General features: G+C 53.9%; 1 protein-coding gene across 1 annotated transcript in view; it reads left to right on the forward strand.

Annotated features, from left to right (window-relative positions):
• The window catches only part of COL27A1 (collagen type XXVII alpha 1 chain), a 151045-nt gene that overhangs the window by 107120 nt on the left and 22519 nt on the right, over positions 1-21406 (forward strand). The window contains 17 exon segments of the mRNA XM_073806461.1: positions 2372-2479; positions 6053-6106; positions 6218-6325; positions 7770-7802; positions 7804-7824; positions 8822-8875; positions 12454-12510; positions 12698-12751; positions 13314-13367; positions 13650-13703; positions 14515-14568; positions 14651-14758; positions 15521-15628; positions 16458-16565; positions 20225-20278; positions 20772-20834; positions 21223-21276. Coding sequence (XP_073662562.1) covers positions 2372-2479; positions 6053-6106; positions 6218-6325; positions 7770-7802; positions 7804-7824; positions 8822-8875; positions 12454-12510; positions 12698-12751; positions 13314-13367; positions 13650-13703; positions 14515-14568; positions 14651-14758; positions 15521-15628; positions 16458-16565; positions 20225-20278; positions 20772-20834; positions 21223-21276 — 1146 coding nt within the window.

Here is a 21406-nt window from a genome sequence, read left to right on the forward strand (position 1 = left end):
GTGAATCCAGGAGAGAATCTGTTTCCTTTATGATGTTTGTCCAAGCATCAGCTTCATGGTGAAACAACCTCTCGGACATGCACAGCACTTTATAGTTGATGCTGATGATGTCTTTTGAGATAACCAGCTGATGGTGGCAACAGTGGTGGTGATTCCTAGTAATAAGTAATGTTTACCCAGCGCTCGTGCACTGGATGCTAAGCTATCATTTACATGGATTAGCTCTTTTCACTCCCCACAGTAACCCTTTGGTGCTTATTTTGCAAATGGGGAAACTTGCCCAAGTCACACAGCTATTGAGAGGTGGCAGCAAGATTTGAATCCACGGGTGAGGAAGGTATCGTCCCCTGAGCAGAGAACCTTGGAATTAGAAGGAACCAGAACCCAAGGTCTCACCCATGCTCTGCCGTGGACTCACATGTGGTACTAGGAAGTCTGTACCTCTCTCTGGGCCTCAGTTTCCCCATCTGTAAGTAGGAGGGTTGAGCTAGGCAACTTGTAAGGCTCCTCTGAGCACTGACAGATGTCCTGGGTTCTGGGATTCCCTAGCCCTCCATCCCTCAGACCCCATTCTGCATGGGATCCACAGGGTCGCCCACCCCAGCTGTGTGGGAGCCCAGGCTCTGGGGGTCTGGGTAGTCTCTGGAGCCTGTGCCCCTGCAGGGCCCAGGCTAGGGCCCCTCACAGAAATCCAGCCCAGCCACCTGGAATGGGCTGCCTGCCTCTGAGAGCTAGGAGAGCAGGTGGCCAGGTTGACAGGCCAGAAGGAGAATCCTGGAGCCAAGAGAGTCTGCAAGTGGGGCATCAGGGCCGGCCCCGTCTCCCTGCCAGGCTGAGTTTGGAATCTGAGAATCTCCGTGCGAAGGGACCTCAGACACCAACCTGTCCGACCCTTTCCTGGTGCCCAGATCTGCTCTGCACTGGCCCACACCTCAGCTTGGAGCTTCCCTCCCTCATCTGTGTCATCTCTGGACACCTCTCATTGGACGTCCTCCTGGACCAGAGCTAGAAACTACCCCGGCCATCCTGCGCCCCAGCTGTTCACGCCCAGAACCTGGGGCCCCAGCAAGACCAGCCTGTGGGCTGTGCTCTCCGCGGTCTGGTTCCCAGGCTCCAGCTGCTTGCCCTGTGCACCGTACTCTTTCTCCTGGATGCACACCAGTTTATCAGCGTCCCTCATAAAGTGTGGCACCGGAAAACAAAAATGGCAAAGACGCTCTCTGCCTCTCTGAACCTCTCCTCTGCCCACCCCTTCCTCCTACCCTTTCCTGGGGGCCTCTCTGTACCGTCACAGCTCAGCCACCTGCAGACTGGCCACAAGCCCCAGTGGAGGTGGCCTTGTGATGGGCGCTGCCCCGCTCCTCCCCCCCCCCCCACTGCCCCTGCTGCACCCCCTGCTCTGCTCATGGGGCCGAGGGCAACAGCCCATGCCCCATCCTGGCACAGCCTAGCCTTCCAGAACACGGCCTGGAATGGCAAGTGATATGTAAGCGTTCGCTGCCACCCACTCAACAGGGGGAATGTACCGCAGCCAGTGAGAATGCGAAGGATGCGGGGCAGACAGCAAAGGGAGCGCGTACTCACAGTAAACAGAGTAAGACGTTAAAAAAAAAAAATAGGTGGAAACATGCAGTGCAGTTGGATTATGCCTTTAAAGCTAAATTTACTAACTTCGTTGCTGTGGAACAGTTGTTCCACTGCTCTGAGCCTGGTATGTAGCAATCGAGACGGTTACCTTCTACTTATTATTGTAAACTGTTTGTGTAAGTGAGGGTTGAAAATACAACTCAGAAGCATGGAAAGAGTTTGTTCCAAGAGGTAGAATCGGGTGAATTTTTTCCTTTATAAAAATTTCCTTCAGCTTCTTGGGACATCCCTGGCGGTCCAGGGGTTAGGACTCCATGCTTCCACCGCAGGGGGCGTGGGTTTGATCCCTGGTCGGAGAAATAAGATCCCACATGCTGCGTGTGGGGCAGCCAAAAAGAAAAAAGAGAAGGAAAAAAAAGTTTAAAAAAATTTCCTTCGGCTTCTTAAGACTCTTGTCCTCCCAGTGTGTCTACAGCATTGGGGAGAAATCGTCCTACTCTCCCAACCTGTTTCTTTCCTGTAAACTCCACGGGGTGGGCGTGGTCAGGGTCGTCTCTTCTCTCTGAGCAGCTCCCTCCATGGCCCAGGCATGGACACTAGAAACTGTCACGTGCTGCGTGCTGTCTCTACCAGGCTGACCCTTTGGGCAGAACCATCGGGGGAATCCAGGGGCAGGTCTGCCGTGGACATCCAAATGGAGCCCTGAGGTTTGGCGCCTCTGATGGACTTGGTGACACTTATTCTCTCTTTCTCTCTCTCCCCTCCTCATGCCTTTTCAACCCAGGGGGACAGGGGTGACCCTGGGCCCGACGGTGAACGTGGCGAGAAGGGCCAGGAGGGACTGAAGGGTGAGGACGGGCCGCCTGGCCCCCCTGGCATCACTGGCATCCGGGTGAGTGTGCACAGCTGTGTGCCAGCACTTGGGACTCCTGGGTGAGAATAACACTTGGGCCTGTTCAGGCAGTTGGGTGGGAGGTCTTTTGACTGCTGCTGCCAGAGGGTCTTGTGCTGTGATCCTTCCTTCACATGAGAGTTTCACGGAGAACCAACCTGACTGTGTCCCTCCCCGGCCTAACCTTCCCACGCCTCCCGAGTGCCCACAGGAATAACATCGGTCTCCTTAGCCTGGTTGCCGTGCCCTGCACAAACCTGGCCCCTGCTGACCTCGTCCTGCCCACCCCCACATTCAGCCACACTAAACTTAGCAGGAGAGGCACTGGCCCACTTCTCCATCAGCAGCTTGCTGTGTGACCTTTCACTTGCCCTTGCCCTCTCTGGGCCGCACCCTTGGTATGATGAAGGATTTGGAAGAATGTGCACTGAGATCATTTTGAGGTCCAGTGTTGCAGGGGCTCTTTCTCAGTGAACTTTTGAGCATCATGACTGTGGAATGGGCAGCAACATGTGGCAGAAATAGCCCTGACCCAGAGTCCAAAGGCTGGGTTCTTGCTCGAGCACCCACTGTCAACGTGACTTTGAGCACATCACTGCCTCTCTCTGAGCCTTGTTTTTTTTTCATCTGAAGAGTTGATGAAACTTTGGATAGGAAAGCACTTTATAAAATGCACCAGAAATATAAAAAATTATCTTTATGAATTTGGAGGAGCAAGTGACTGGAAGCCGGTGGTGGCGGTGATGGTGATGGTGGCGATAGAAGTGATGGTGGTGGTGTTAGGGTGGTAGTGACGGTGGTGGTATTGTTGTTGGTGATGGTGGTGGCAGTGGCAGTGCTGTGGCAGTGGCTCTGGTGATGGGGATGGTGCTGGCGGTGGTGGTAGCAGTGTTTACGTCTGTATTTTGCTGTCACTGCCAGTCCTCATACACTGGAACTGGAAAGAGGTTCGCTGGGGCCAGACTGAGTGTGTGCCAGGTGACAGAGGTGATGAGAGGCCTGTATTTGAGTCTCTTTGGCATCAGGGCTGCAGAACAAGAATCTCCCACTCTGTGGCCTGGAAACAGTGAAGGATTTAAAAATAGAATTTTATGAGCCATCAAAGCCTTTCCAGAAATACATCTGTATGGATGGGGGCCCAGCAAAGGTCTTCATTCTGGCCACACAGCCTCACCCAACTGGGTGCTCTAGCCCTTATTCAGGGTTTCCCTCACCATCGGGGATGCTCTCAGCTGGAGAGGAGCTGTCAGAACAAGCGGCCAGCCGGCTGCCCGGTCCTGGGGGAGACTTCTGTCTCCCTGACCCTGTACTGAATTCTTGGTCACTGACTTGCTTCTCCTTCTGACAAGGGATCAGCCATTGCAATCACCTCATTCTGCTGGTAAATGCCACCAGCTCCTGTAATCATGATTCACAACTGCCCAAACAGGACCAGCCTAGGAAAAGGGGTGTCCCAGAAAGTAAGAATCCACATTTCATTCTACCTAGCTGGGTGACCCGTTGACAGGGTCTTCATCCCCCTGAGCCTGTTTCTTTAGCTCTAACATAAATAATCCCTTCCTCCCAGCCCTGTGGCCAGAATTGGATGAGATATGATACGGAGTTCGGACATCGTGTCTGGCTCATCGTTGGGGCCATGATGATTAGTTAGCATTTAATTACTGGAGGAGCAAAAGACCTTGAGATTGTCAAGTCCAATGCTGTCCGGTAGAAACAGAATAGGAGTTGCATGTGTAATTTAAAATCTTCTAATAGTTATATTTTTAAAAAGTAAAAAGAAATAGGTAAAATTCATTTTAATAATATATTTAGCACAATCTATCCAAAATACTAACATATCAACGTGTGATCAATGTAAAAAATCATTAATAAGCTATTTTGCGTACTTTTTTTTTGTAAGTCTTTGAAATCCAGTGTGTCACTTACACTTAGAGCACATCTCAATTCAGATGCTATATTTTCACTGGAAATACTTGAGCTGTATTTAGATTTCATAAAACATACAATTGAAAATGTAGATGCATATCCCAAGTTGTTCCAAAAATGTTAGAAGTTTTCCAGTCATTGAATTACCAGTTTTAAAATTTAAAGTTAATTAAAATTTAATTGATTAAAAATCCAGTTCCTCAGTCACAATAGCCACATTTCAAGTGCCCAGCAGCCACGTGTGGCTAGGGGCTACCATATTGGACAGTGCAAGGTTAGTTCAAGACCTTCATATTAGAGGTGGGGAAACTGAGGCACAGAGAAAGGGAGGGACTTGTCCGGGGTCACGTGAAGACTCAAGCACCAGGATGCAGGGCACTCTGTGCTTGGTCCTTTCAGGGTCACTGTTCTTCCTACCCCTCCTCCATCACAATTAGTCAGTACTTCCTCTTAGAGTGCAATGCCTATTCCAAGGTGAGATTATCACCTCCCTCATCCTATAGCATGTGCCTCTGTTAATGAAGCCAAAAGGATTAAATCAAACCAGCTCTTTAGTGCTTACCAAGAACATAGATATTTTTCCCAGCTCCCTTTGAGGTTTAGGCTTTGAGGGGACTGTCCTCTGCAGGCAGTCTGGATGTCCCTTCAGGTCAGAAACACTGCCTGCCCTACCCACTACATCCCAGCCCAGTGGGGCCTGGGGTAAGGACTCTCTTCTCTCGCTCTTGCGCTCTCATCTCTCTTGCACTCCCTCGCGCACACTTACACTCACTCAGCCCCAGTGAACTGAGTTTCCCTGACAACTGTGGAGACAGTTGGGCCCCCTGGGGCAAGGCAGGGGAGAGCAGCACTTTGGGATGCCTTTGGGGGAGGGAGCAGAGTGGCCTCTCAGAGGGAGTGGCCTGGGTGCCCCAGTGGGAGAGTAGGGAAGGCTGGCTGACCTTCCTGTCACAACGAGCCACTTTGAGGAACCCCTCCAGCCTCAACCCCTGAGGGAGGGGGCCCTGTCAGTGGGACGTGGCCTCAGGGATTGTCAGAAGTGACACACAACATCTCAGAGATAAGGGCATACCTAGGAAACCCCTCCTGCCTGCCTGTCATCAGTGGGCACCCTGGACACAGAATCAGACAGATCTGCAGTTGAATCAGGGATCTGCCTTGGACCAGCAGGACCCTGGGCAAGTCGATTCACCTTTAGGAACCTAGGCTGTCACCATATACAGGAGGGGCTCCGAATGGGGCCTGAGGCTCAGGGTGGCTAGAAGGGTGGGACAGTGCCTGGCACATGGAGAGGGCTCAGTGCAGAGAGCTGCTCCCATTGGGACAGCCTGGGCACCAGCAGGAACCATGACAACAGTGATTTATCGAGCACTTATTTACTATGGACCAGGCACCTTGCAAGCATGATACTGTATCACCAGGTTGAATCCTCAGCTCTGTGAGGCCAGTACCACCACTGCCCCCACTTTGCAAAGACATAGACCACAGGGGGTGTGGTCATGCTCAAGTTCACACGGGTATTGAGTGCAGAATCAGTCTGAACCCAGGCGGTCTGCTTCCAGAGCGAGCGCTCCGATACACTGTGGATCTGCCTCCGTATTCTCTCAGTTCTCATCTTTCTCTCTCTTTCCCTCCTTTTCCTTCCAGGGTCCTGAAGGAAAACCAGGGAAGCAAGGCGAGAAGGGCCGCATGGGAGCCAAGGTAGGATTCCCCCGCCTCCTGCTTGGGTCCACCATGTCCCTGCCCTGCAGCCCCCACCCTTCCCTCCCCTCTGCTGGGGCCTGCTGACAGCCTGTCTCTCCTCTACTGCAGGGTGCCAAGGGCTACCAAGGACAGCTGGGTGAGATGGGCGTCCCTGGAGACCCCGGACCCCCTGGCACCCCAGGCCCTAAAGGGTCCCGGGGCAGCCTGGGACCAACGGTGAGAACTCTCTGGGTGGATGGGGTAGGGGTCGGGCATGGAGCAGAGGGGGCCGAGGGCAGAGAGGAAAGCATCGCCCGCCTCAGCTCTCAGCCAGACGCCTGTGTCCACTGTCCCAGCCACTTCTTTGGAATCACGGATCCCTCTGGGACCTACAGAAGCTATAGCCCCTCTCCCTGGAAAAGTACACACAACACAGTATTTCTGGCGATTTGAAGGGGTCTTTGGGTCTTCTGAAGCCCTTTATAACCCCCTATTATCAAGCCCTGCTACTGGGGTGTAGAGAGGGGACCAGACCCTTGGGAGGATTTTTATTGAACAAGGAGTTTTCCCACTGGAAAGAGGTTCATGGGGGTCACGGTGAAGCTGCTGCAGATCCCTGGGTGGCTCTGAGGGGGGCCCGGCCCATTGCCGGCCTGCCCTGAAGGGAGGGTCCCTGAGGGGTTTTACTGCTGCAGGGAGAGGAGGGCCCCAACAGGAAGCAAGGGAGGGGGCAGACGCGGCTGATGCAGTGTCTCTGAGCTGCCAGTGCGTACCAGTTAACAGCTGTGCTGGTCTGTGGCACTTGTAAGATTCCGTGGTGTAAATGTTCCTACGGTGGCTGATGTCAAGCTGCCAATGCGATGTTTTTTGTTTTTTGGGGGTTTTTTTTGCGGTACGCGGGCCTCTCACTGCTGTGGCCTCTCCCGTTGCGGAGCACAGGCTCCGGACGCGCAGGCCCAGCGGCCATGGCTCTCGGGCCCAGCCGCTCCGCGGCACGTGGGATCTTCCCGGACCGCGGCACGAACCCGTGTCCCCTGCATTGGCAGGCGGACTCTCAACCACTGCGCCACCAGGGAAGCCCCAATGCGACGTTATTGAACGCAGACTTGGGAGGGGATGGGTAAGAGAGCTCCATGATCTGGTATAGTCGGCCCCCGAATCCGCGGGTTCCCATCGGCAGAGGGGCCTGGAACCGATCCCCTGCAGATTCTGGACACCCAGGGACGACTGTGTTTCCGCCACACAGATTCAACAAACGGAAATAACCTCATGAGCATAGATAACAGTAAAGTGTAGGAAAATAACTAGGAAGGGATGAGTTTTGAACATTTGTCGTCTATGTTTTTAATATAATTAATTGATTTATCTGTAAGTTCATGTAATTTAATTTTTCACCATGGTTTTGTTTAATAATTGGCTCACAAAATTGGGGAAAATTTAGCAATTGGCTCTCATGAACCACTGGAGCTGGAAGAAGGAAGGGCTGGGGGGGGGAGGAATGCTCCGGAGAGGAGGGGACAGATGCCACTTGCTCTCCACCTGACTCTCCGGCCTGGGTTCTGGGCAGAGTGGATGTGCCAGGCTGCTGGGCTGAACTGGGCTGGAGCCTGCGGGAGAGAGTGCCCGCGTTCCTGCCGTGAGAGCGGCGCTCTGTACCAACGTGGGTCTTCTCCTCTCGTAGGGTGCTCCAGGACGGATGGGGGCCCAAGGAGAAACCGGGACTGGCTGGTTACGATGTAAGGAAATGTCACCTCCCCCTCTCCGGAACTCTGCCCTGCAGGCCTGGACTCAGGCCACCTCGGCTGCCGCGCCCACCTCCTCCTAGCTGAGGGCTGGCCCTCGGGCCACTGCAGGCAGATTCACGGTCCCCTTCGCCCCAGGGAACACCTGGGCCCACAGACCGGGGTGGGGTCGAGAACCACCTGTGGGCCAGGCAGGGGTGGGGTGGACAGAGGAGGACCTCCCCGCCAATCCCCGGCCTCGCCGAGTCCTTCCTTCCCGCGGTGGGTGCCGCGCACACCTCGTGTCTGAGCTTCACCGCTGCTCTCTGTGGAAGGGGTGGGTCTTAGCCCATTTTCACATCCAAGTTGGCAACTCCCCCCTTAGAGGCTGCTGAGCCAAAGCCATGTTACACGTCTGGGAGCCTAGGCCTCAGCGAGGCACGGGGCTTGCTCAGAGAAGGAAACAGGCTCGGGGAGGCTAAGGAATGTTGTGTGCGAGGCCTGACAGCTTAAGTTTGAAGGTGAGATCCAGTGTCTGAAAGAGATACTGCAGGGAGGGGAGGAGAAGCAGAGGGCAAAGGAGAGGGAGACTGGAGAGTGGGTGCGGGAGCCCAAGGGAGAAGTCTGCATGGGCAGTTCTCACCCCGGCCTGGGGAAGCCCTCTGAGGCAAGCATTTTGCCCCCTGCCTCTGCCGCATCCCAGAAGACACAGCTGGTTCTCGCGAGATCTGGTCCCAGGTCTGCCCCAAGATGGCGTGGGCAGAGCCTTCAGCCACTCAGGCGGACACCCCCTTAGGGTGTGTCTGGGACCGACATGGCATGTCTGGGAGGCCAGGGCTCAGAGAGGCACACGGCCTGCTCAGATTCACACGGCGAGGTGGGACAGAGCCGGGACCCTGATCGCAACAGCCCAGGGTGTTTCCATCTTTGAGTTCTTGTCCTTCATCACCTCTCCCTCCTGACTCCTCCCTCACCCATGCTCCTCACCTCCCTGCCGTCTTGTTTCCTGCAGGGACACAAAGGCATCATGGGACCCCTCGGACCTCCTGGACCAAAGGGCGAAAAGGTGGGGTGTCTGGTCCTGGGCGGCAGCTGCTTCCTCATATCCGGGGTTGGCAGGGGCAAGGCCCTGGGCCACTGCGGCTTGGGCTAGCGTGGGTTCACGGCAGGCTCATCCCTGCTCACGGCCTTGGCCAGCTAGGAGGCCAGTGTCACCCAGCTGTGGCCGGCAGGCAGGAGCCATTAGACCTACATTCAGCACAGGTATATTGGGTGCCTGGCACCAGAACAAACATGGATGCAGTTCCTGCCTTCCTGGAGCTTCCGGTTGAGCCAGGGGAGATGGACGTCAGTCATGTAACAATGCCATGCCATCATCTGTGTGAACATGGGCATTGAAGCCTCACTTTGTGAACGAGATCACCCAGTGAGAGCCAGGAGGGGGCTTACGATGGAGAGTTGAGTAAGTACCTGCATTTCGAGGGCCAGGAAACCGCCCAGGCGGAGGGAAGACGTGTCCAGGTGCCATGCCTTGGCTCCAGATTCGGTAGAGGACAGGAACTGGTAGAAGGAACCTTGCTGATCACCGTGGCCCGCCTCACTATGCAGGTGGGAATGCAGGGGGCCCAGAAGTTTGAGGGTCACATTGCAAGGCAGCACCAAGCTGGCCCAGGACCCAAGTCTCTGATTCCTACATTAGTGGCTCTGAGCCCCTCCTTCCTTCCCTCCCCCTTCCCCTGATGGGTCAGCTGGAACGGGCTCCTAGCAGGCGCCCCACTGCTGTCTCTTCGCCCCCCTGCTCACCAACCCGCCTTTCTTTTGCTGAGTCAGCTCCCCACTAACTACATCTCGCTGTTGGGTGAATCACCCTGGCCTGGTTTGCCGTCCAGCTGGCCCCTTCCTCCTGCTTGGAGAACAGATCTGCAATCAGAGTTGGCCACAGGCTCTGACACATCCCACAGGAAGCTGCAGAAAGTGTCTCTCAGAACCCCGAGTCCCTCCTCGGCCCTCACGGTCTGCCGGGGCTGGTGTAGGAGGGATTAACAGGGAGCCTGAAACAAGAGGGTGCCTGCACTCTGGGTCGTCTGCATCCCCAGAAGCAGTTCTTGTGGCTGCTGAGAACTGGACACTAACCCAGATCTGCCCTGATTCTGGGCCTTGGGCAGGGCCCCAGCGTTCCCCGAGCCTTGGTTGCCTCATCTGTTAAGTGGATGGGTACCTCGGGAACACGAGGCTAAGGAGGACATCACATACATGTCAGCCAGATGCACTTTCTGACATAAGTATTATTATGAGTGAGAGCATCATTCATCTGCTAACAACAGGTATTTATGGATTTATAATGATTTATTTAGTATGTTCTCGGCCCTGAGCTAGGGGCTGTGGAATGATGCCCTAAAGAGCTCAAAAGTAAAAATACTCACAGGACTGAATAACGACAGCTGGATGGAGCTTGGCGGCAGGTGTGGGGGGTGGGGAGAGAGCAGGTTCCTGGGGAAGACCCCCGAAGCAAAGCTCTCCAGCCAGGATTTCTCCATAATCATTACCATGACCCTGGCACAGAAGTGTAAGGGTCCCGCTTGACAGGTGGGGAAACTGAGTCTCCACGACGCTTCAGGACTAGCTCAGGATCACTGGGAGGTGTGGCAGGACCAGATCCAGACTCTGTCCGATGCCAGGCCTTGCTTTTCCAGCCAGAAACAGACACTTAGATAAGCCAATATATTGTTCAACTTGGAATTTCCCTGTGGGGCATGTGTCTGTCTCCAAAGGTGGCGGCCAGAGGGACTGGGGAAATGGGATAAGACTCTGAGAACAAGGAGAAAGATGGGGAATGGGGGGACCCCGCCAGCTTTCAGGTGCTGAAAAATGCATCCCCAAACTTCAGCCACATGTGGGGGAGGGGGGAGATCTGTAGAGCTGGCTTTTGGCCTAGACATCCCCTTGAGTCTTGTGTGGCCTTGGTTAAGACCCTTCCTTCCCTGGGCCTCATTTTCTCCATCTGTAAAATGGGACCAGTGGTCACAACAGCATAGAGGTGCTATATGGAGTTCATGAAACCATGTATGAAACATACTTCATGAAGTACCTGGCACATGGAACACACTAGGTAAACACTGCCCCCTTCCCCGACACCCCCCAGCCCAGCTATCTCCCTCCACCGTGGGATGGAGCCCCGGGACAAAGAGCCATAGAGAGTGGTCAGGGAGGAAAGGGAATCCCCACTCCTTGGGCCACCCACCCCCCCTTCCCGGGTACGACTGGTTCTAGGCCTCGGGCCAAGTCCCTCATGCCTTCGATCTCTGCCCACAAGAGCCACAGAGGCCCTGGCCAAGGCGTACAGCCACCAGCCCTCTGGACTGATTCGGGCCTGGGACAGGCTCCAGTCCCAGGGATGGCTCTCCTCTCAGGCCTCCCCTTCAATCCCTGCCAACAGCGAGGGGGCTCGGAGGTGCCCTGGCTTGAGCCCCCTGCCCAGAATGCACCCCCATGGGAGGTGACACTAATTGTCTGGGGCTGGAACGTTCTGGGCCCTGAGGTTCTGCCACTTGCTGTCCTGCTTACACCTTCCTTGTAGCTGACACGTGGTGTCCAGCCACCTGTCCTGTGGGTAGCCCAGTCCCCGCAGCCCAAGGACCTCGGCTCTAAGCTCTGCTCCTCCGGCGGTCTTCCTGACCACCTCCATGCCACACAGCCTCCCTGCTGTTATTATTGTCAACAACAGCAATTTCTACTGAGCCCCTACTCTGTGTGCAGCAGCACGCCTTTGCTCACTGGGTCCTCGGAGCAGTGCTGCGAGGCATGACAATCCCGTTTTGCAGATAGGAAACTGTCATATGAACAAGACCTGCAAGTTAGCCGACTGCTGAGTGCCGTCTGGGGCAGCCCAGGGCATTCTCTGGGGCTCCCATCAAGGGTTGGACGTTTGTCCTGAAGCTGGTTCTCGGCCCACTTTCTCCAGCAAGGGTCAGAGAAAGGGAACTGTGTCATTGGGGGCTGAATGACTGAGCAGCTCACACCATCTCTTTGTGCCTCAGTGTCCTCATCTGTAAAATGGGGAGAATGATATCACTTACTTTGTAGCGTTGTTGGGGGGATTCAGTGAGTGCCTGTGTGCGGCCGTGGCAGTGCCCATGCCTGCCAGCTGTTGGAATTATTGTCACTGCTGAGGACCATGCAGGGACTTCTGCGTCATTTCATGGAATTCCCCTCCACTCCACATGGGTATTGCCATTGTCCCCTTCACCCCTCCTCACTCTGATTCCGCAGCTGAGAAAAAGCTCTGAGATGGGAACAGACCTGTTGAAGGTCTAGGCAGCTGGTCCCCTGCAAAGCTGGGTGTGACCGAGGTCTCTGCTTAGCTACCCCGTCTGACAGCCTCAGGGCATCGGCCTGGCGGTGTCCAGCAGCGGGGAGGGTAAAGAGCCCTGTTCTGTGTTCTGCATTCCTGGTTCCATGCCCAGGTCTGCCTTTGACCCCACATCTTCCCCTTCCCTCTCTGGCCTCAGTCTTTCTGTCTGTAACCCTAAGTCGGCTGGACCTCATCTCTGATGAAGGCCCTTTTGGCCTCAGTGCAGAGTGTCTGGAATTCCCAGAATTCACCAGGAGCAGGAGGTTTGTCCTAAAGCTATTTTGTGTCCACAGGGGGAGCAGGGTGAGGATGGCACGGCCGAGGGGCACCCCGGGCCACCTGGAGATCGGGTAAGACCCCCATCCCCACTGTCCATCCCGTGGACCAATGCCAGGGTGGAGCCCAACCTGGGAGGGGGCGGGGAACTGAGCAGGGGTGAGGCTGCTGCGAGCTTCACGAGGTTGTGGCCTAGGAGGCCCAGGTGTGGCATCCCCTGCACCCAGTGGCCCATTTTTCATTGTTGTCCTTGTCGTTTAGGGCCCTGTGGGTGATCGAGGAGACCGCGGGGAGCCAGGGGACTCTGGATACCCGGTAAGTATCGGAGCTCCTACCTGCTGGCAGCACCGGGAGTGTTATAAGAGGGCCTTCCTTGGCCTCTGTTTCCTGCAACCTAGAATTAGAACAGCCTTTGCCAGGAAACAGGCCCGTCCTTCCACCATTAGTGCCCAGGCTTTAAGCACAACCCTCCCCCTCCCTGCAAGGGCTCAGGGCGTAGTTCATGCTGAAAGGGGAAGGGTCCGAGATCTTTCCTGAGGGAGGGAGAGGATGGGCGGGGGAGGGAGACCTCTCCCCTCCAAGAACCTCAGTGTCCCCATCTGTGGCCGAGAACAGCTCTCCCAACAGAAGCAGTGTGAACAAGCCACTGAATGAGCACCAGAACCCCCCCCAAGCTCCGCCCACCTGCCAGCCCCCTAGGCTCTTCACCGCCCCACCCTCATCCTCCCTGGCAGGGTCATTATTTCACCCATTTTGCAGATGAGGGTGCTGAGACTCGGGGACAATGACACATGGCTAGGAAGAACAAGGGCTTTCTGGGGTCCTCCCCCCCCCCCCCCAGAATGAGCCCCCTCACCTGTCTCTCCTTGACTTCCAGGGACAGGAGGGTGTACAAGGCCTCCGGGGAAATCCAGGCCAGCAGGGCCAACCCGTGAGTGGTGCTTGCTGTCCCATCCCCCTCCTGCCCTGAGGGGGGCGGTAGAGGAGCAGCGGGGTGATTAAAGAACTGGGCCTTTTAAAGCTTAAAGGGACCCTCCCTGCAGGAGCGCCTGGGGCAGCCCATTCTGGTTTCTCCTGCCCTGACCCTGGGGGCACCCCCAGAGCCTGCACCCCCAAACCCCTCCCCACACCTCCCCCCTCCAGGCGGAGACTGGCCACCCTCCCCAGGAGAGAATCCTGGGGCTGCCTTGCGTCATCTCACCTTGGTTTGCAGGGGCATCCGGGACCCCGGGGACGGCCGGGCCCCAAAGGATCGAAAGGGGACGAGGTAAGAGGCCCTGCCGTCCACAGGGAAGGGAAAGAGACTGGCCCAGGCACACAGCACACGGGAGGGAGGGCTGGGGGTGCTGTGAGAAAGAGAGGGAACCACAGGGAGGGGCCCTGCAGGGTGTGGCCTGGCCAAGATCCCTTAAAACAGCCTGAGGGAGGGGGGATGACCAGCCCCATTTATAGGGCCTCCCGGAGGGAGACCACCTGTCAGGTCAGCCAGCGGTATTTGAACCCAGGGCTGTCAAGATCCAAAGCTGGCCTCTCTTTCCACGGTGCCACACTGTAGAAAGAGAAAACTGGGAGAAGTGAAGTGAGGGGGTGTGGAGGAAGACACGGGGCTGGTGATGCCCGTGGAAGAGTTCAGAGGCGGTGGAGAGGAGTTTCATGCCTTGTACCCAGGGCTCCTGCATCTGCCTCCACTGAGGCTGGGCCAAGGCTGCCTTAATGCCCTCAACTTCCCCCCAGGGGTGCACCCCTCCACCCGCAGAGCCACCCCTCACCCCTCAGGGATAGCCAAACCCATGGGGATTAAATAGACCAGCCAGCCGTGGGCTTCGCTCCCACCAGGAAGTTGCCAGGGTCCGGAGCCTCTGCAGCAGGGCTGCCAGTGAGGGCCCAGGACCCAGGGTTAGTGACAGCCTCGACCTTGGGCTTCTGAGTCAGGCTGCTTGGGCGCATTTGCAGATTCAGATGCCAAGGCCCAAGAAGTGGAGGGGCAGGGCCCGGCCACAGAAGGGCCCCCTTCCAGAGCGCCTAGTGTTCTGCACCTCCTCCAGGAAGCCCTCATCACGTGCCCCTTGATTTTTCAGGGACCAAAGGGAAAGCAAGGCAAGGCTGGGGGACCAGGACGGAGGGGTATCCAGGTGAGTGACTCCCAGCTTCTCCTCTCCCACCCTCCTCCCTGCCCTCCCCAGAAGCCCTCACCAGCTTCTCATTTACCGCCAGGGCCTGCAGGGGCTGCCGGGGCCTCGGGGCGTGGTGGGGAGACAGGGCCCCGAGGGTGTCGCTGGACCAGATGGGCTTCCTGGCCGGGACGGTCAAGCAGGACAGCAGGTGAGCAGGACTTGGGGTTAAGAGACAGTGTCTCCATTTGAGATGAGGTGTGTGCGTGGTGGGGTGCCGTAGGCCATGGGCCGGGAGGAGCGCATTTGGAAACTTGGATGGGCAGAACCAGCATATCCAGAAGCCTCCTGCATGGGCAATGGCCTCATCCCTTGGGACCTGGGACCTGGGACTATGGCCCATCTCACTGTCTCTCCTCCATGCCAGTACCCAGAGGGTCATGCCCTGTCCAGCAAATAGAGCTTCCGGTTTTTAAGACCCTTCCCTTCCCCACCCATTTGTCCCGCTGGTCCAGCCATCCTCACACACAGGCAGTATGACCTCCATCCCTCAGTTTAACCTCCAGCTTCACCCAGGGTTCACCCAGGTTTTTGTTTTGTTTCGTTTTGCTTTGTTTTTTCTTTGGCTACGTTGGGTCTTCGTTGTTGCACGCGGGCTTTCTCTAGTTGCAGAGAGCGGGGTCTACTCTTGGTTTAGTGCGCGCGGGCTTCTCATTGCGGTGGCTTCTCTTGTTGTGGAGCACGGGCTCTAGGCGCACGGGCTCAGTAGTTGTGGCACATGGGCTTAGTTGCTCCGTGGCATGTGGGATCTTCCCGGACCAGGGCTCGAACCCATGTCCCCTGCACTGGCAGGCAGATTCTTAACCACTGTGCCACCAGGGAAGCCCTTCACCCAGGTTTTGAGTCATCCTGCCTCCTTGGCTGCCTATTTCCTGAAACATGAAAAATCCTCCTCTGCCCTCTTTCTTCACAGGGGGAGCAGGGAGACGATGGGGACCCTGGCCCCATGGGCCCTGCTGGGAAGAGAGGAAATCCAGGTGTGGCTGGCTTGCCTGGAGCACAGGGGCCCCCAGGATTCAAGGTCAGACACTTGTTAATCCCCTTACCCGCCCTCCACCCTTTCTGCCTTGGTACTAACTATAATGACACCGACTGCAGTGCTGATGTGAGCGCCCATGTCCCAGGGCCTGTGTGAAAATGGAGTCGTCTTTCTCAGGGTCCCTCCCCAAGCTTAAACTTGACTTAAAGGATAGTTTATCCAGGGAGCTGTAATACTTTCCCCTACCAGGCCCTTGACACTGTCAACTATTTGTTGAGTTGTCCATGGGCGCCCTCTTGTGGGTCTTTGTGGAACAGTGCATGTTGCTGGCTCTGAGACCCTCCAAAGGCATCTTTTTAGAAAGTTTCCTTGAGTGGTGGCGGAGGCAGCCAGGAGTCAGTCTGAGCCCAGGGCTAGACACTGAAGGGAAGATTGAAACGAATGAACCAAACGGGGCTCTCGCCCTCTCTGAGCTTGAGGTTTAGTTGGAGAGAGGTTGGAACCCTCCATAAAGACAGCTGGCAGAGGGAGAGATGGCCTTGGCCCGTGGAGGATTTAAATGAGCAAGGAGGGCCAGCGTGAATGGAAGTGTGGAGGTGGGGACTGCATGGTCTGTTGGGAAGAAACAATGAAGAGGAGAGGCGTGTGGGAGAGTGGACGGAAAGTGGCCCTTGAATGCCAGAGTAAGAAAAGAGACTTTCCCCTTAAGGAGGATGAAGTTTTGAGCACCCCTCCGCCACCCCCCAGGCCTATGCCTGTTGCCCCAGCACCCGGAGATGTTAACTGACCCTGTGGAATGGTTGTTCAGCGCCTCCCCTCTCCTCGAGCCATTTTCTCCTTTTGATTGGTCATCTTGGTGTATTTCTTTAAGGGTGAAAGTGGGTTACCCGGGCAGCTGGGTCCCCCTGGCAAACGAGGGACGGAAGGCGGAACGGGGCTTCCTGGGAACCAGGGGGAGCCTGGATCCAAAGGCCAGCCGGTGAGTGAGCCCCAGGGAACACACGTGTTCACACACACAGACCCAGAAGCCACCTTCCTGCTCTGTGACGAGGGCAGACCAATACCCTCTGTGGGCACAGATACCATTCTGCCTCCCCTGCGTGCAGGCTTGGGGGTGGAAAAAAGCTGAGAAATGAGATATGAGCGGTCCCTTCAGAATGAGGAGAGGTGATTCCAACCGGAAGTCTAAATAGCCTTCAACAGCCTTGTATCTATTAGAGAAATTGCATCTGTAGTTTAAAAACTTCCCACAAAGGCTCAGATGACTTCACTGGTCAATGCTAGTAATTGTTTATGGAAGAAAAAAATACCAGTTCTGCATAAACTCTTCCAGAAAATTGAAGAGGAGGAATATTTCCCAACACATTCTATGAGGTTAGCATTACCTTGATGTCAATGCCAGATGAGGACATTACAAGAAAAGAAAAACTACAGACCAATATACCTCATAACTATAGATACAACAATTGTCAATACAATTTTAGAAAAATGAATCTAAGAATACATTAAAAGGATTGTACATCAAGATCAAGTGAGGTTTATCCCAGGAATGCAAGGATGGTATAACATTTGAAAGTAAATCAATGTAATTCAGCATATTAGCAAGTGAAAAAAGAAAACCCAGTTAATCATCTCAGTAGGTACAAGAAAGTAATTGATAAAATCCAACTCCATTTCTGATAAAATTTCTCAACAAACTTGGTAGACCAAGGAACTCTCTCAACTTGATAAAGGGCATCCATGAAAAATCTATATTTAACATCATACTTAATAGTGAATGACCGGGACTTCCCTGGTGGTGTAGTGGATAAGACTCCACACTCCCAATGCAGGGGGCCGGGTTTGATCCCTGGTCAGGGAGCTAGATCCCACATGCATGCCGCAGCTAAGAGTACACATGCTACAACTAAGGAGCCAGCGTGCCTCAACTAAGGAGCCGGCAAGCTGCAACTAAGGAGCCTGCCTGCCACAACTAAGACCTGACCCAACCGAAAAAAAAAAAAATAGTGAATGACTGAATTCTTTCTCCCAAAGAGCAGAAACGAGTCAAAGATATCTGTTCTCACTACTTCTATTCAACATTGTATTGGCAGTTCTAGCCAATGCAGTAAGGCAAGAAAAGTAAATAAAAACATTCATATCAAAAAGGAAGACATGAAACTTTCATCTGTAGACAAAATGGTTGTCTACCTAGAAAACCCAATAGAATCTACAATAAAGCTACTAGAATAAGGGAGTTTTAGCAAGATAGCAGGACACTAGCTCAATATACTCAAAGGACTTGTATGTGCTAGCAAGAAGCAATCAGAATTGGAAATCTAAAGAGCAATACTATTTACAATAGCATAAAAATATGAAATCCTTAGAGATACACATGACAATAGGTGTATAAGACATGTACACTGAAAAACTATAAAGCATTGTTGAGATAAATTGAGGAAGATCTAAATAAATGGAGATATTTACTATGTTTATTGGTCAAAAAACTCAATATTGTTAAGATGTCAATTTTCCTCATGTTGGTCTATAGATTCAACACAATCCCAATCAAAATCCCATCAGGTTTTTCTTGTAGAAAATAACAAGCTAATTCTAAAATTCATTTGGAAATGCAAAAGACCTAGAATAACCAAAACAACTTGGAAAAAGAAGAACAAAGTTGAAGGACTAACAGTAGTTGATTTCAAGACTTACAAAGCTACAGGAATCAAGAAGGTATGGTATTGCCATAAATATACTAACGGATCAAAGGAACAGAAAAAAGAGTCCAGAAATGTATTCATTCATATACAGACAACTGATCTTTGACATAGGTGCAAAAGTAATTCAGTGGATACGGAATAGTGTTTTCCAGCAATGGCTCCAGAACAATGCAGAACTTCATACTGTGTACAAAAATTAACTCAACATGGATCATACACCTAAAAATAAAACCAAAAGGGCTAAAACTTCTACAAGAAAGTGTACAAGAAAATCTTTGAGACCTTGGGTTATAAAAAGATTTCTTAGAAATGACACCAAAAGCATGATGCATAAAAGAAAATCTGATAAATTGGACATAATGAAATTTAAAACTTTTGCTTCTCAAAGGACACTGTTAAGAGAATGAAAAGATAAGACACATACTAGGAGAAAGTGCAAAGCATATGTCTCGTAAAGGATTTATAGCCAGAATATATAAAGAACACTCAAAACTCAATAGTAAGAAAATAAGCAGCCCAATTTTAAAAATTAGACAAAAGGTTCGAGTAGACACTTCAAAGAAGCTATACAGATGGCAGATAAGCACATGAAAAGATCAATATCATGAATCATTAGGCAAATGCTCATTATAACCACAATGAGATGCTACTGCACACCTTTGAATTTGAATGGAGAAAATTTTTAAAGACTGATCGTACTGATCCTTGGCAAGGATGTGGAGCAATGGGAAGTCTCGTACTCTGCTAATAGGAATGTAAAATTGTACAACCACTTCGGAAAACAGTTGAGCAGTTTCTTTAAAAGTTAAGCAACAGGGCTTCCCTGGTGGCGCAGTGGTTGAGAGTCCGCCTGCCGATGCCGGGGACATGGGTTCGTGCCCCGGTCTGGGAGGACCCCACATGCCGCAGAGCGGCTGGGCCCGTGAGCCATGGCCGCTGAGCCTGCACGTCCGGAGCCTGGGCTCTGCAGCAGGAGAGGCCACAACAGTGAGAAGCCCACGTACCGCGGGAAAAAAAAAAAGTTAAGCAATAGGGCTTCCCTGGTGGTGCAGTGGTTGAGAATCCGCCTGCCAATGCAGGAGACACGAGTTCGATCCCCTGGTCTGGGAAGATCCCACATGCCATGGAGCAACAAAACCCGTGCGCCACAACTACTGAACCTGTGCTCTAGAGCCCGTGAGCCACAACTACTGAGCCCGCGCTCCATGAAGCCACACGCCTAGAGCCCTTGCTCCACAACGAGGGAAGCCACTGCAGTGAGAAGCCCGCGCGCCGCAACGAAGAGTAGCCCCCGCTCGCTACAACTAGAGAAAGCCCGCACACAGCAACGAAGACCCAACACAGTCAAAAATCAATTAAAAAAAAAAAAAGTTAAGCAACAACGAACCATATAACGCAGGCCTCCGGAATTATAACCTTATCTGAATCTAGCACACTCCACAACATCTGTGTGACTTTGAGCAGGTTCCTGCCCTCTCTGAGTCTTTATTTCCTGGTCTGTGAATAGGCACATTGTGTCTCCCCAGGCTGATGTGGGAACACACATGCATGGTGGTGCATGCAAAGTGCCTGACACATGGCAGGCCCTCAGTTTTTAGGGGTTACTTTGAGGGGCCCATTCCTCAGTAGAGCCTTTGGGATGGGTTGGGAAGTCTACAGGTCCTTCCACTGTCTTCCTTGAAGACCTGGGACAGGAGATCCTGAGTGCTCTAGAGCATCCCCTGTGGAAGGCCTGAGCTGGCCTCCACTTTCCCATTTGACAGAGGGCACGGGCTCCTGCCCCGCTGGAGTCCAGGCTGACCTGGTGTCTGCTCTGTGAGCCATTCACACTCATCTGATCGCTTCGAGGTGGAGTGGCTGATATCCCTGCAAGAAGGCAGGCCCAGGGGTCCTGCATGACTGCCCAGGCACCCTTCTCATCCTGTTCTCCCCACAGGGTGACTCTGGTGAGATGGGATTCCCAGGAATGGCTGGCCTCTTCGGACCCAAGGTACAGATTCCCATTCTACACTGTTCCTCTTGGGGTCCCATCCATCCACCTCCTTGTTCATTTATTCATTTATTCACTCACTCAACAAATATTTCTTGAGCATTAGCAGCGTGGGCTGCAACACAGCCAGGGTCTAGCATGAACACCTGTGTCTCCCAGCACTCACATTCCAGCAGACCTGGGTTCTAAACCCAGCTCCACAATTCAACTGCTCTGTGCCTCAAGCAAGTTACTCGGTCTCTCCAAGCCTCAGTTTTCTCATCTATAAAATGGGTATAATAACAGCAAAGGGTTGTTACAATTAAGACCAGAGACCCACACCATTTAGCACCGAGCCAGCTCTCTGGCACATTTGTTACTCTTCCTGGAGCCTCTCGGGTGAGGCGTCTCTTGACAAGGAGGGCAAAGGTTGGCCAGACCTCGGGTGGCAGAGCGCTGGAGCCCTCGCCCAGTGGCCGCCCAGACACAGCAGCCCTTCCTCTGCCTTCTGCAGGGCCCCCCAGGAGACATTGGCTTCAAAGGCATCCAGGGCCCTCGGGGGCCTCCTGGCTTGATGGTGAGTCGTCTCCCTGTCTATCCCAGCAGGGACAGTTATCCGAGGCCCAAGGCTGGCCAGCCATCAGCCGGGGGGCCGCCACTCCTCCTGTTCCTTCGGCATCGAGCCCCTCTGCCCACAATCTTCACTCCTGTTTCCATACCTTTGCTCATGCCGTTCCTGCCAGCTGGGCTGCCATCCTTTCCCCTTTCACTGCTCCCCCCGTCCACTGGTGGCCCCCCCCACAAGGCACATAGGACGGGCTCAGGAGACGCATGGCCTGGCCCCCTTGAGGACGTCTCCCTTCCATCCCCTTGGGACACTCAGGCTGCCCTCTACCCTCCTGTCCCTGTGACTGTATTCCCCAGGCTCTGGGACAAGGACACACAAGCCTTTCTCTCTCCTTTAGGGGAAGGAAGGCATCATTGGGCCCCTAGGATTCCTGGGACCTTCAGGACGCCAGGTATGTGCAGGGGGCTGGCCAGGAACACCGCTGGGGCGAGACTGTCTCTGTGACCCAGGGCCAGTCTGAGCCTCAGTTTCCCCATCTGGGACGTGGGGCTTCCCCTCTGAGCCCCCTCTCACTGGGCCAT

This window comes from Tursiops truncatus, chromosome 6 (assembly GCF_011762595.2).
Source record: "Tursiops truncatus isolate mTurTru1 chromosome 6, mTurTru1.mat.Y, whole genome shotgun sequence".
NCBI lineage: Eukaryota > Metazoa > Chordata > Mammalia > Artiodactyla > Delphinidae > Tursiops > Tursiops truncatus.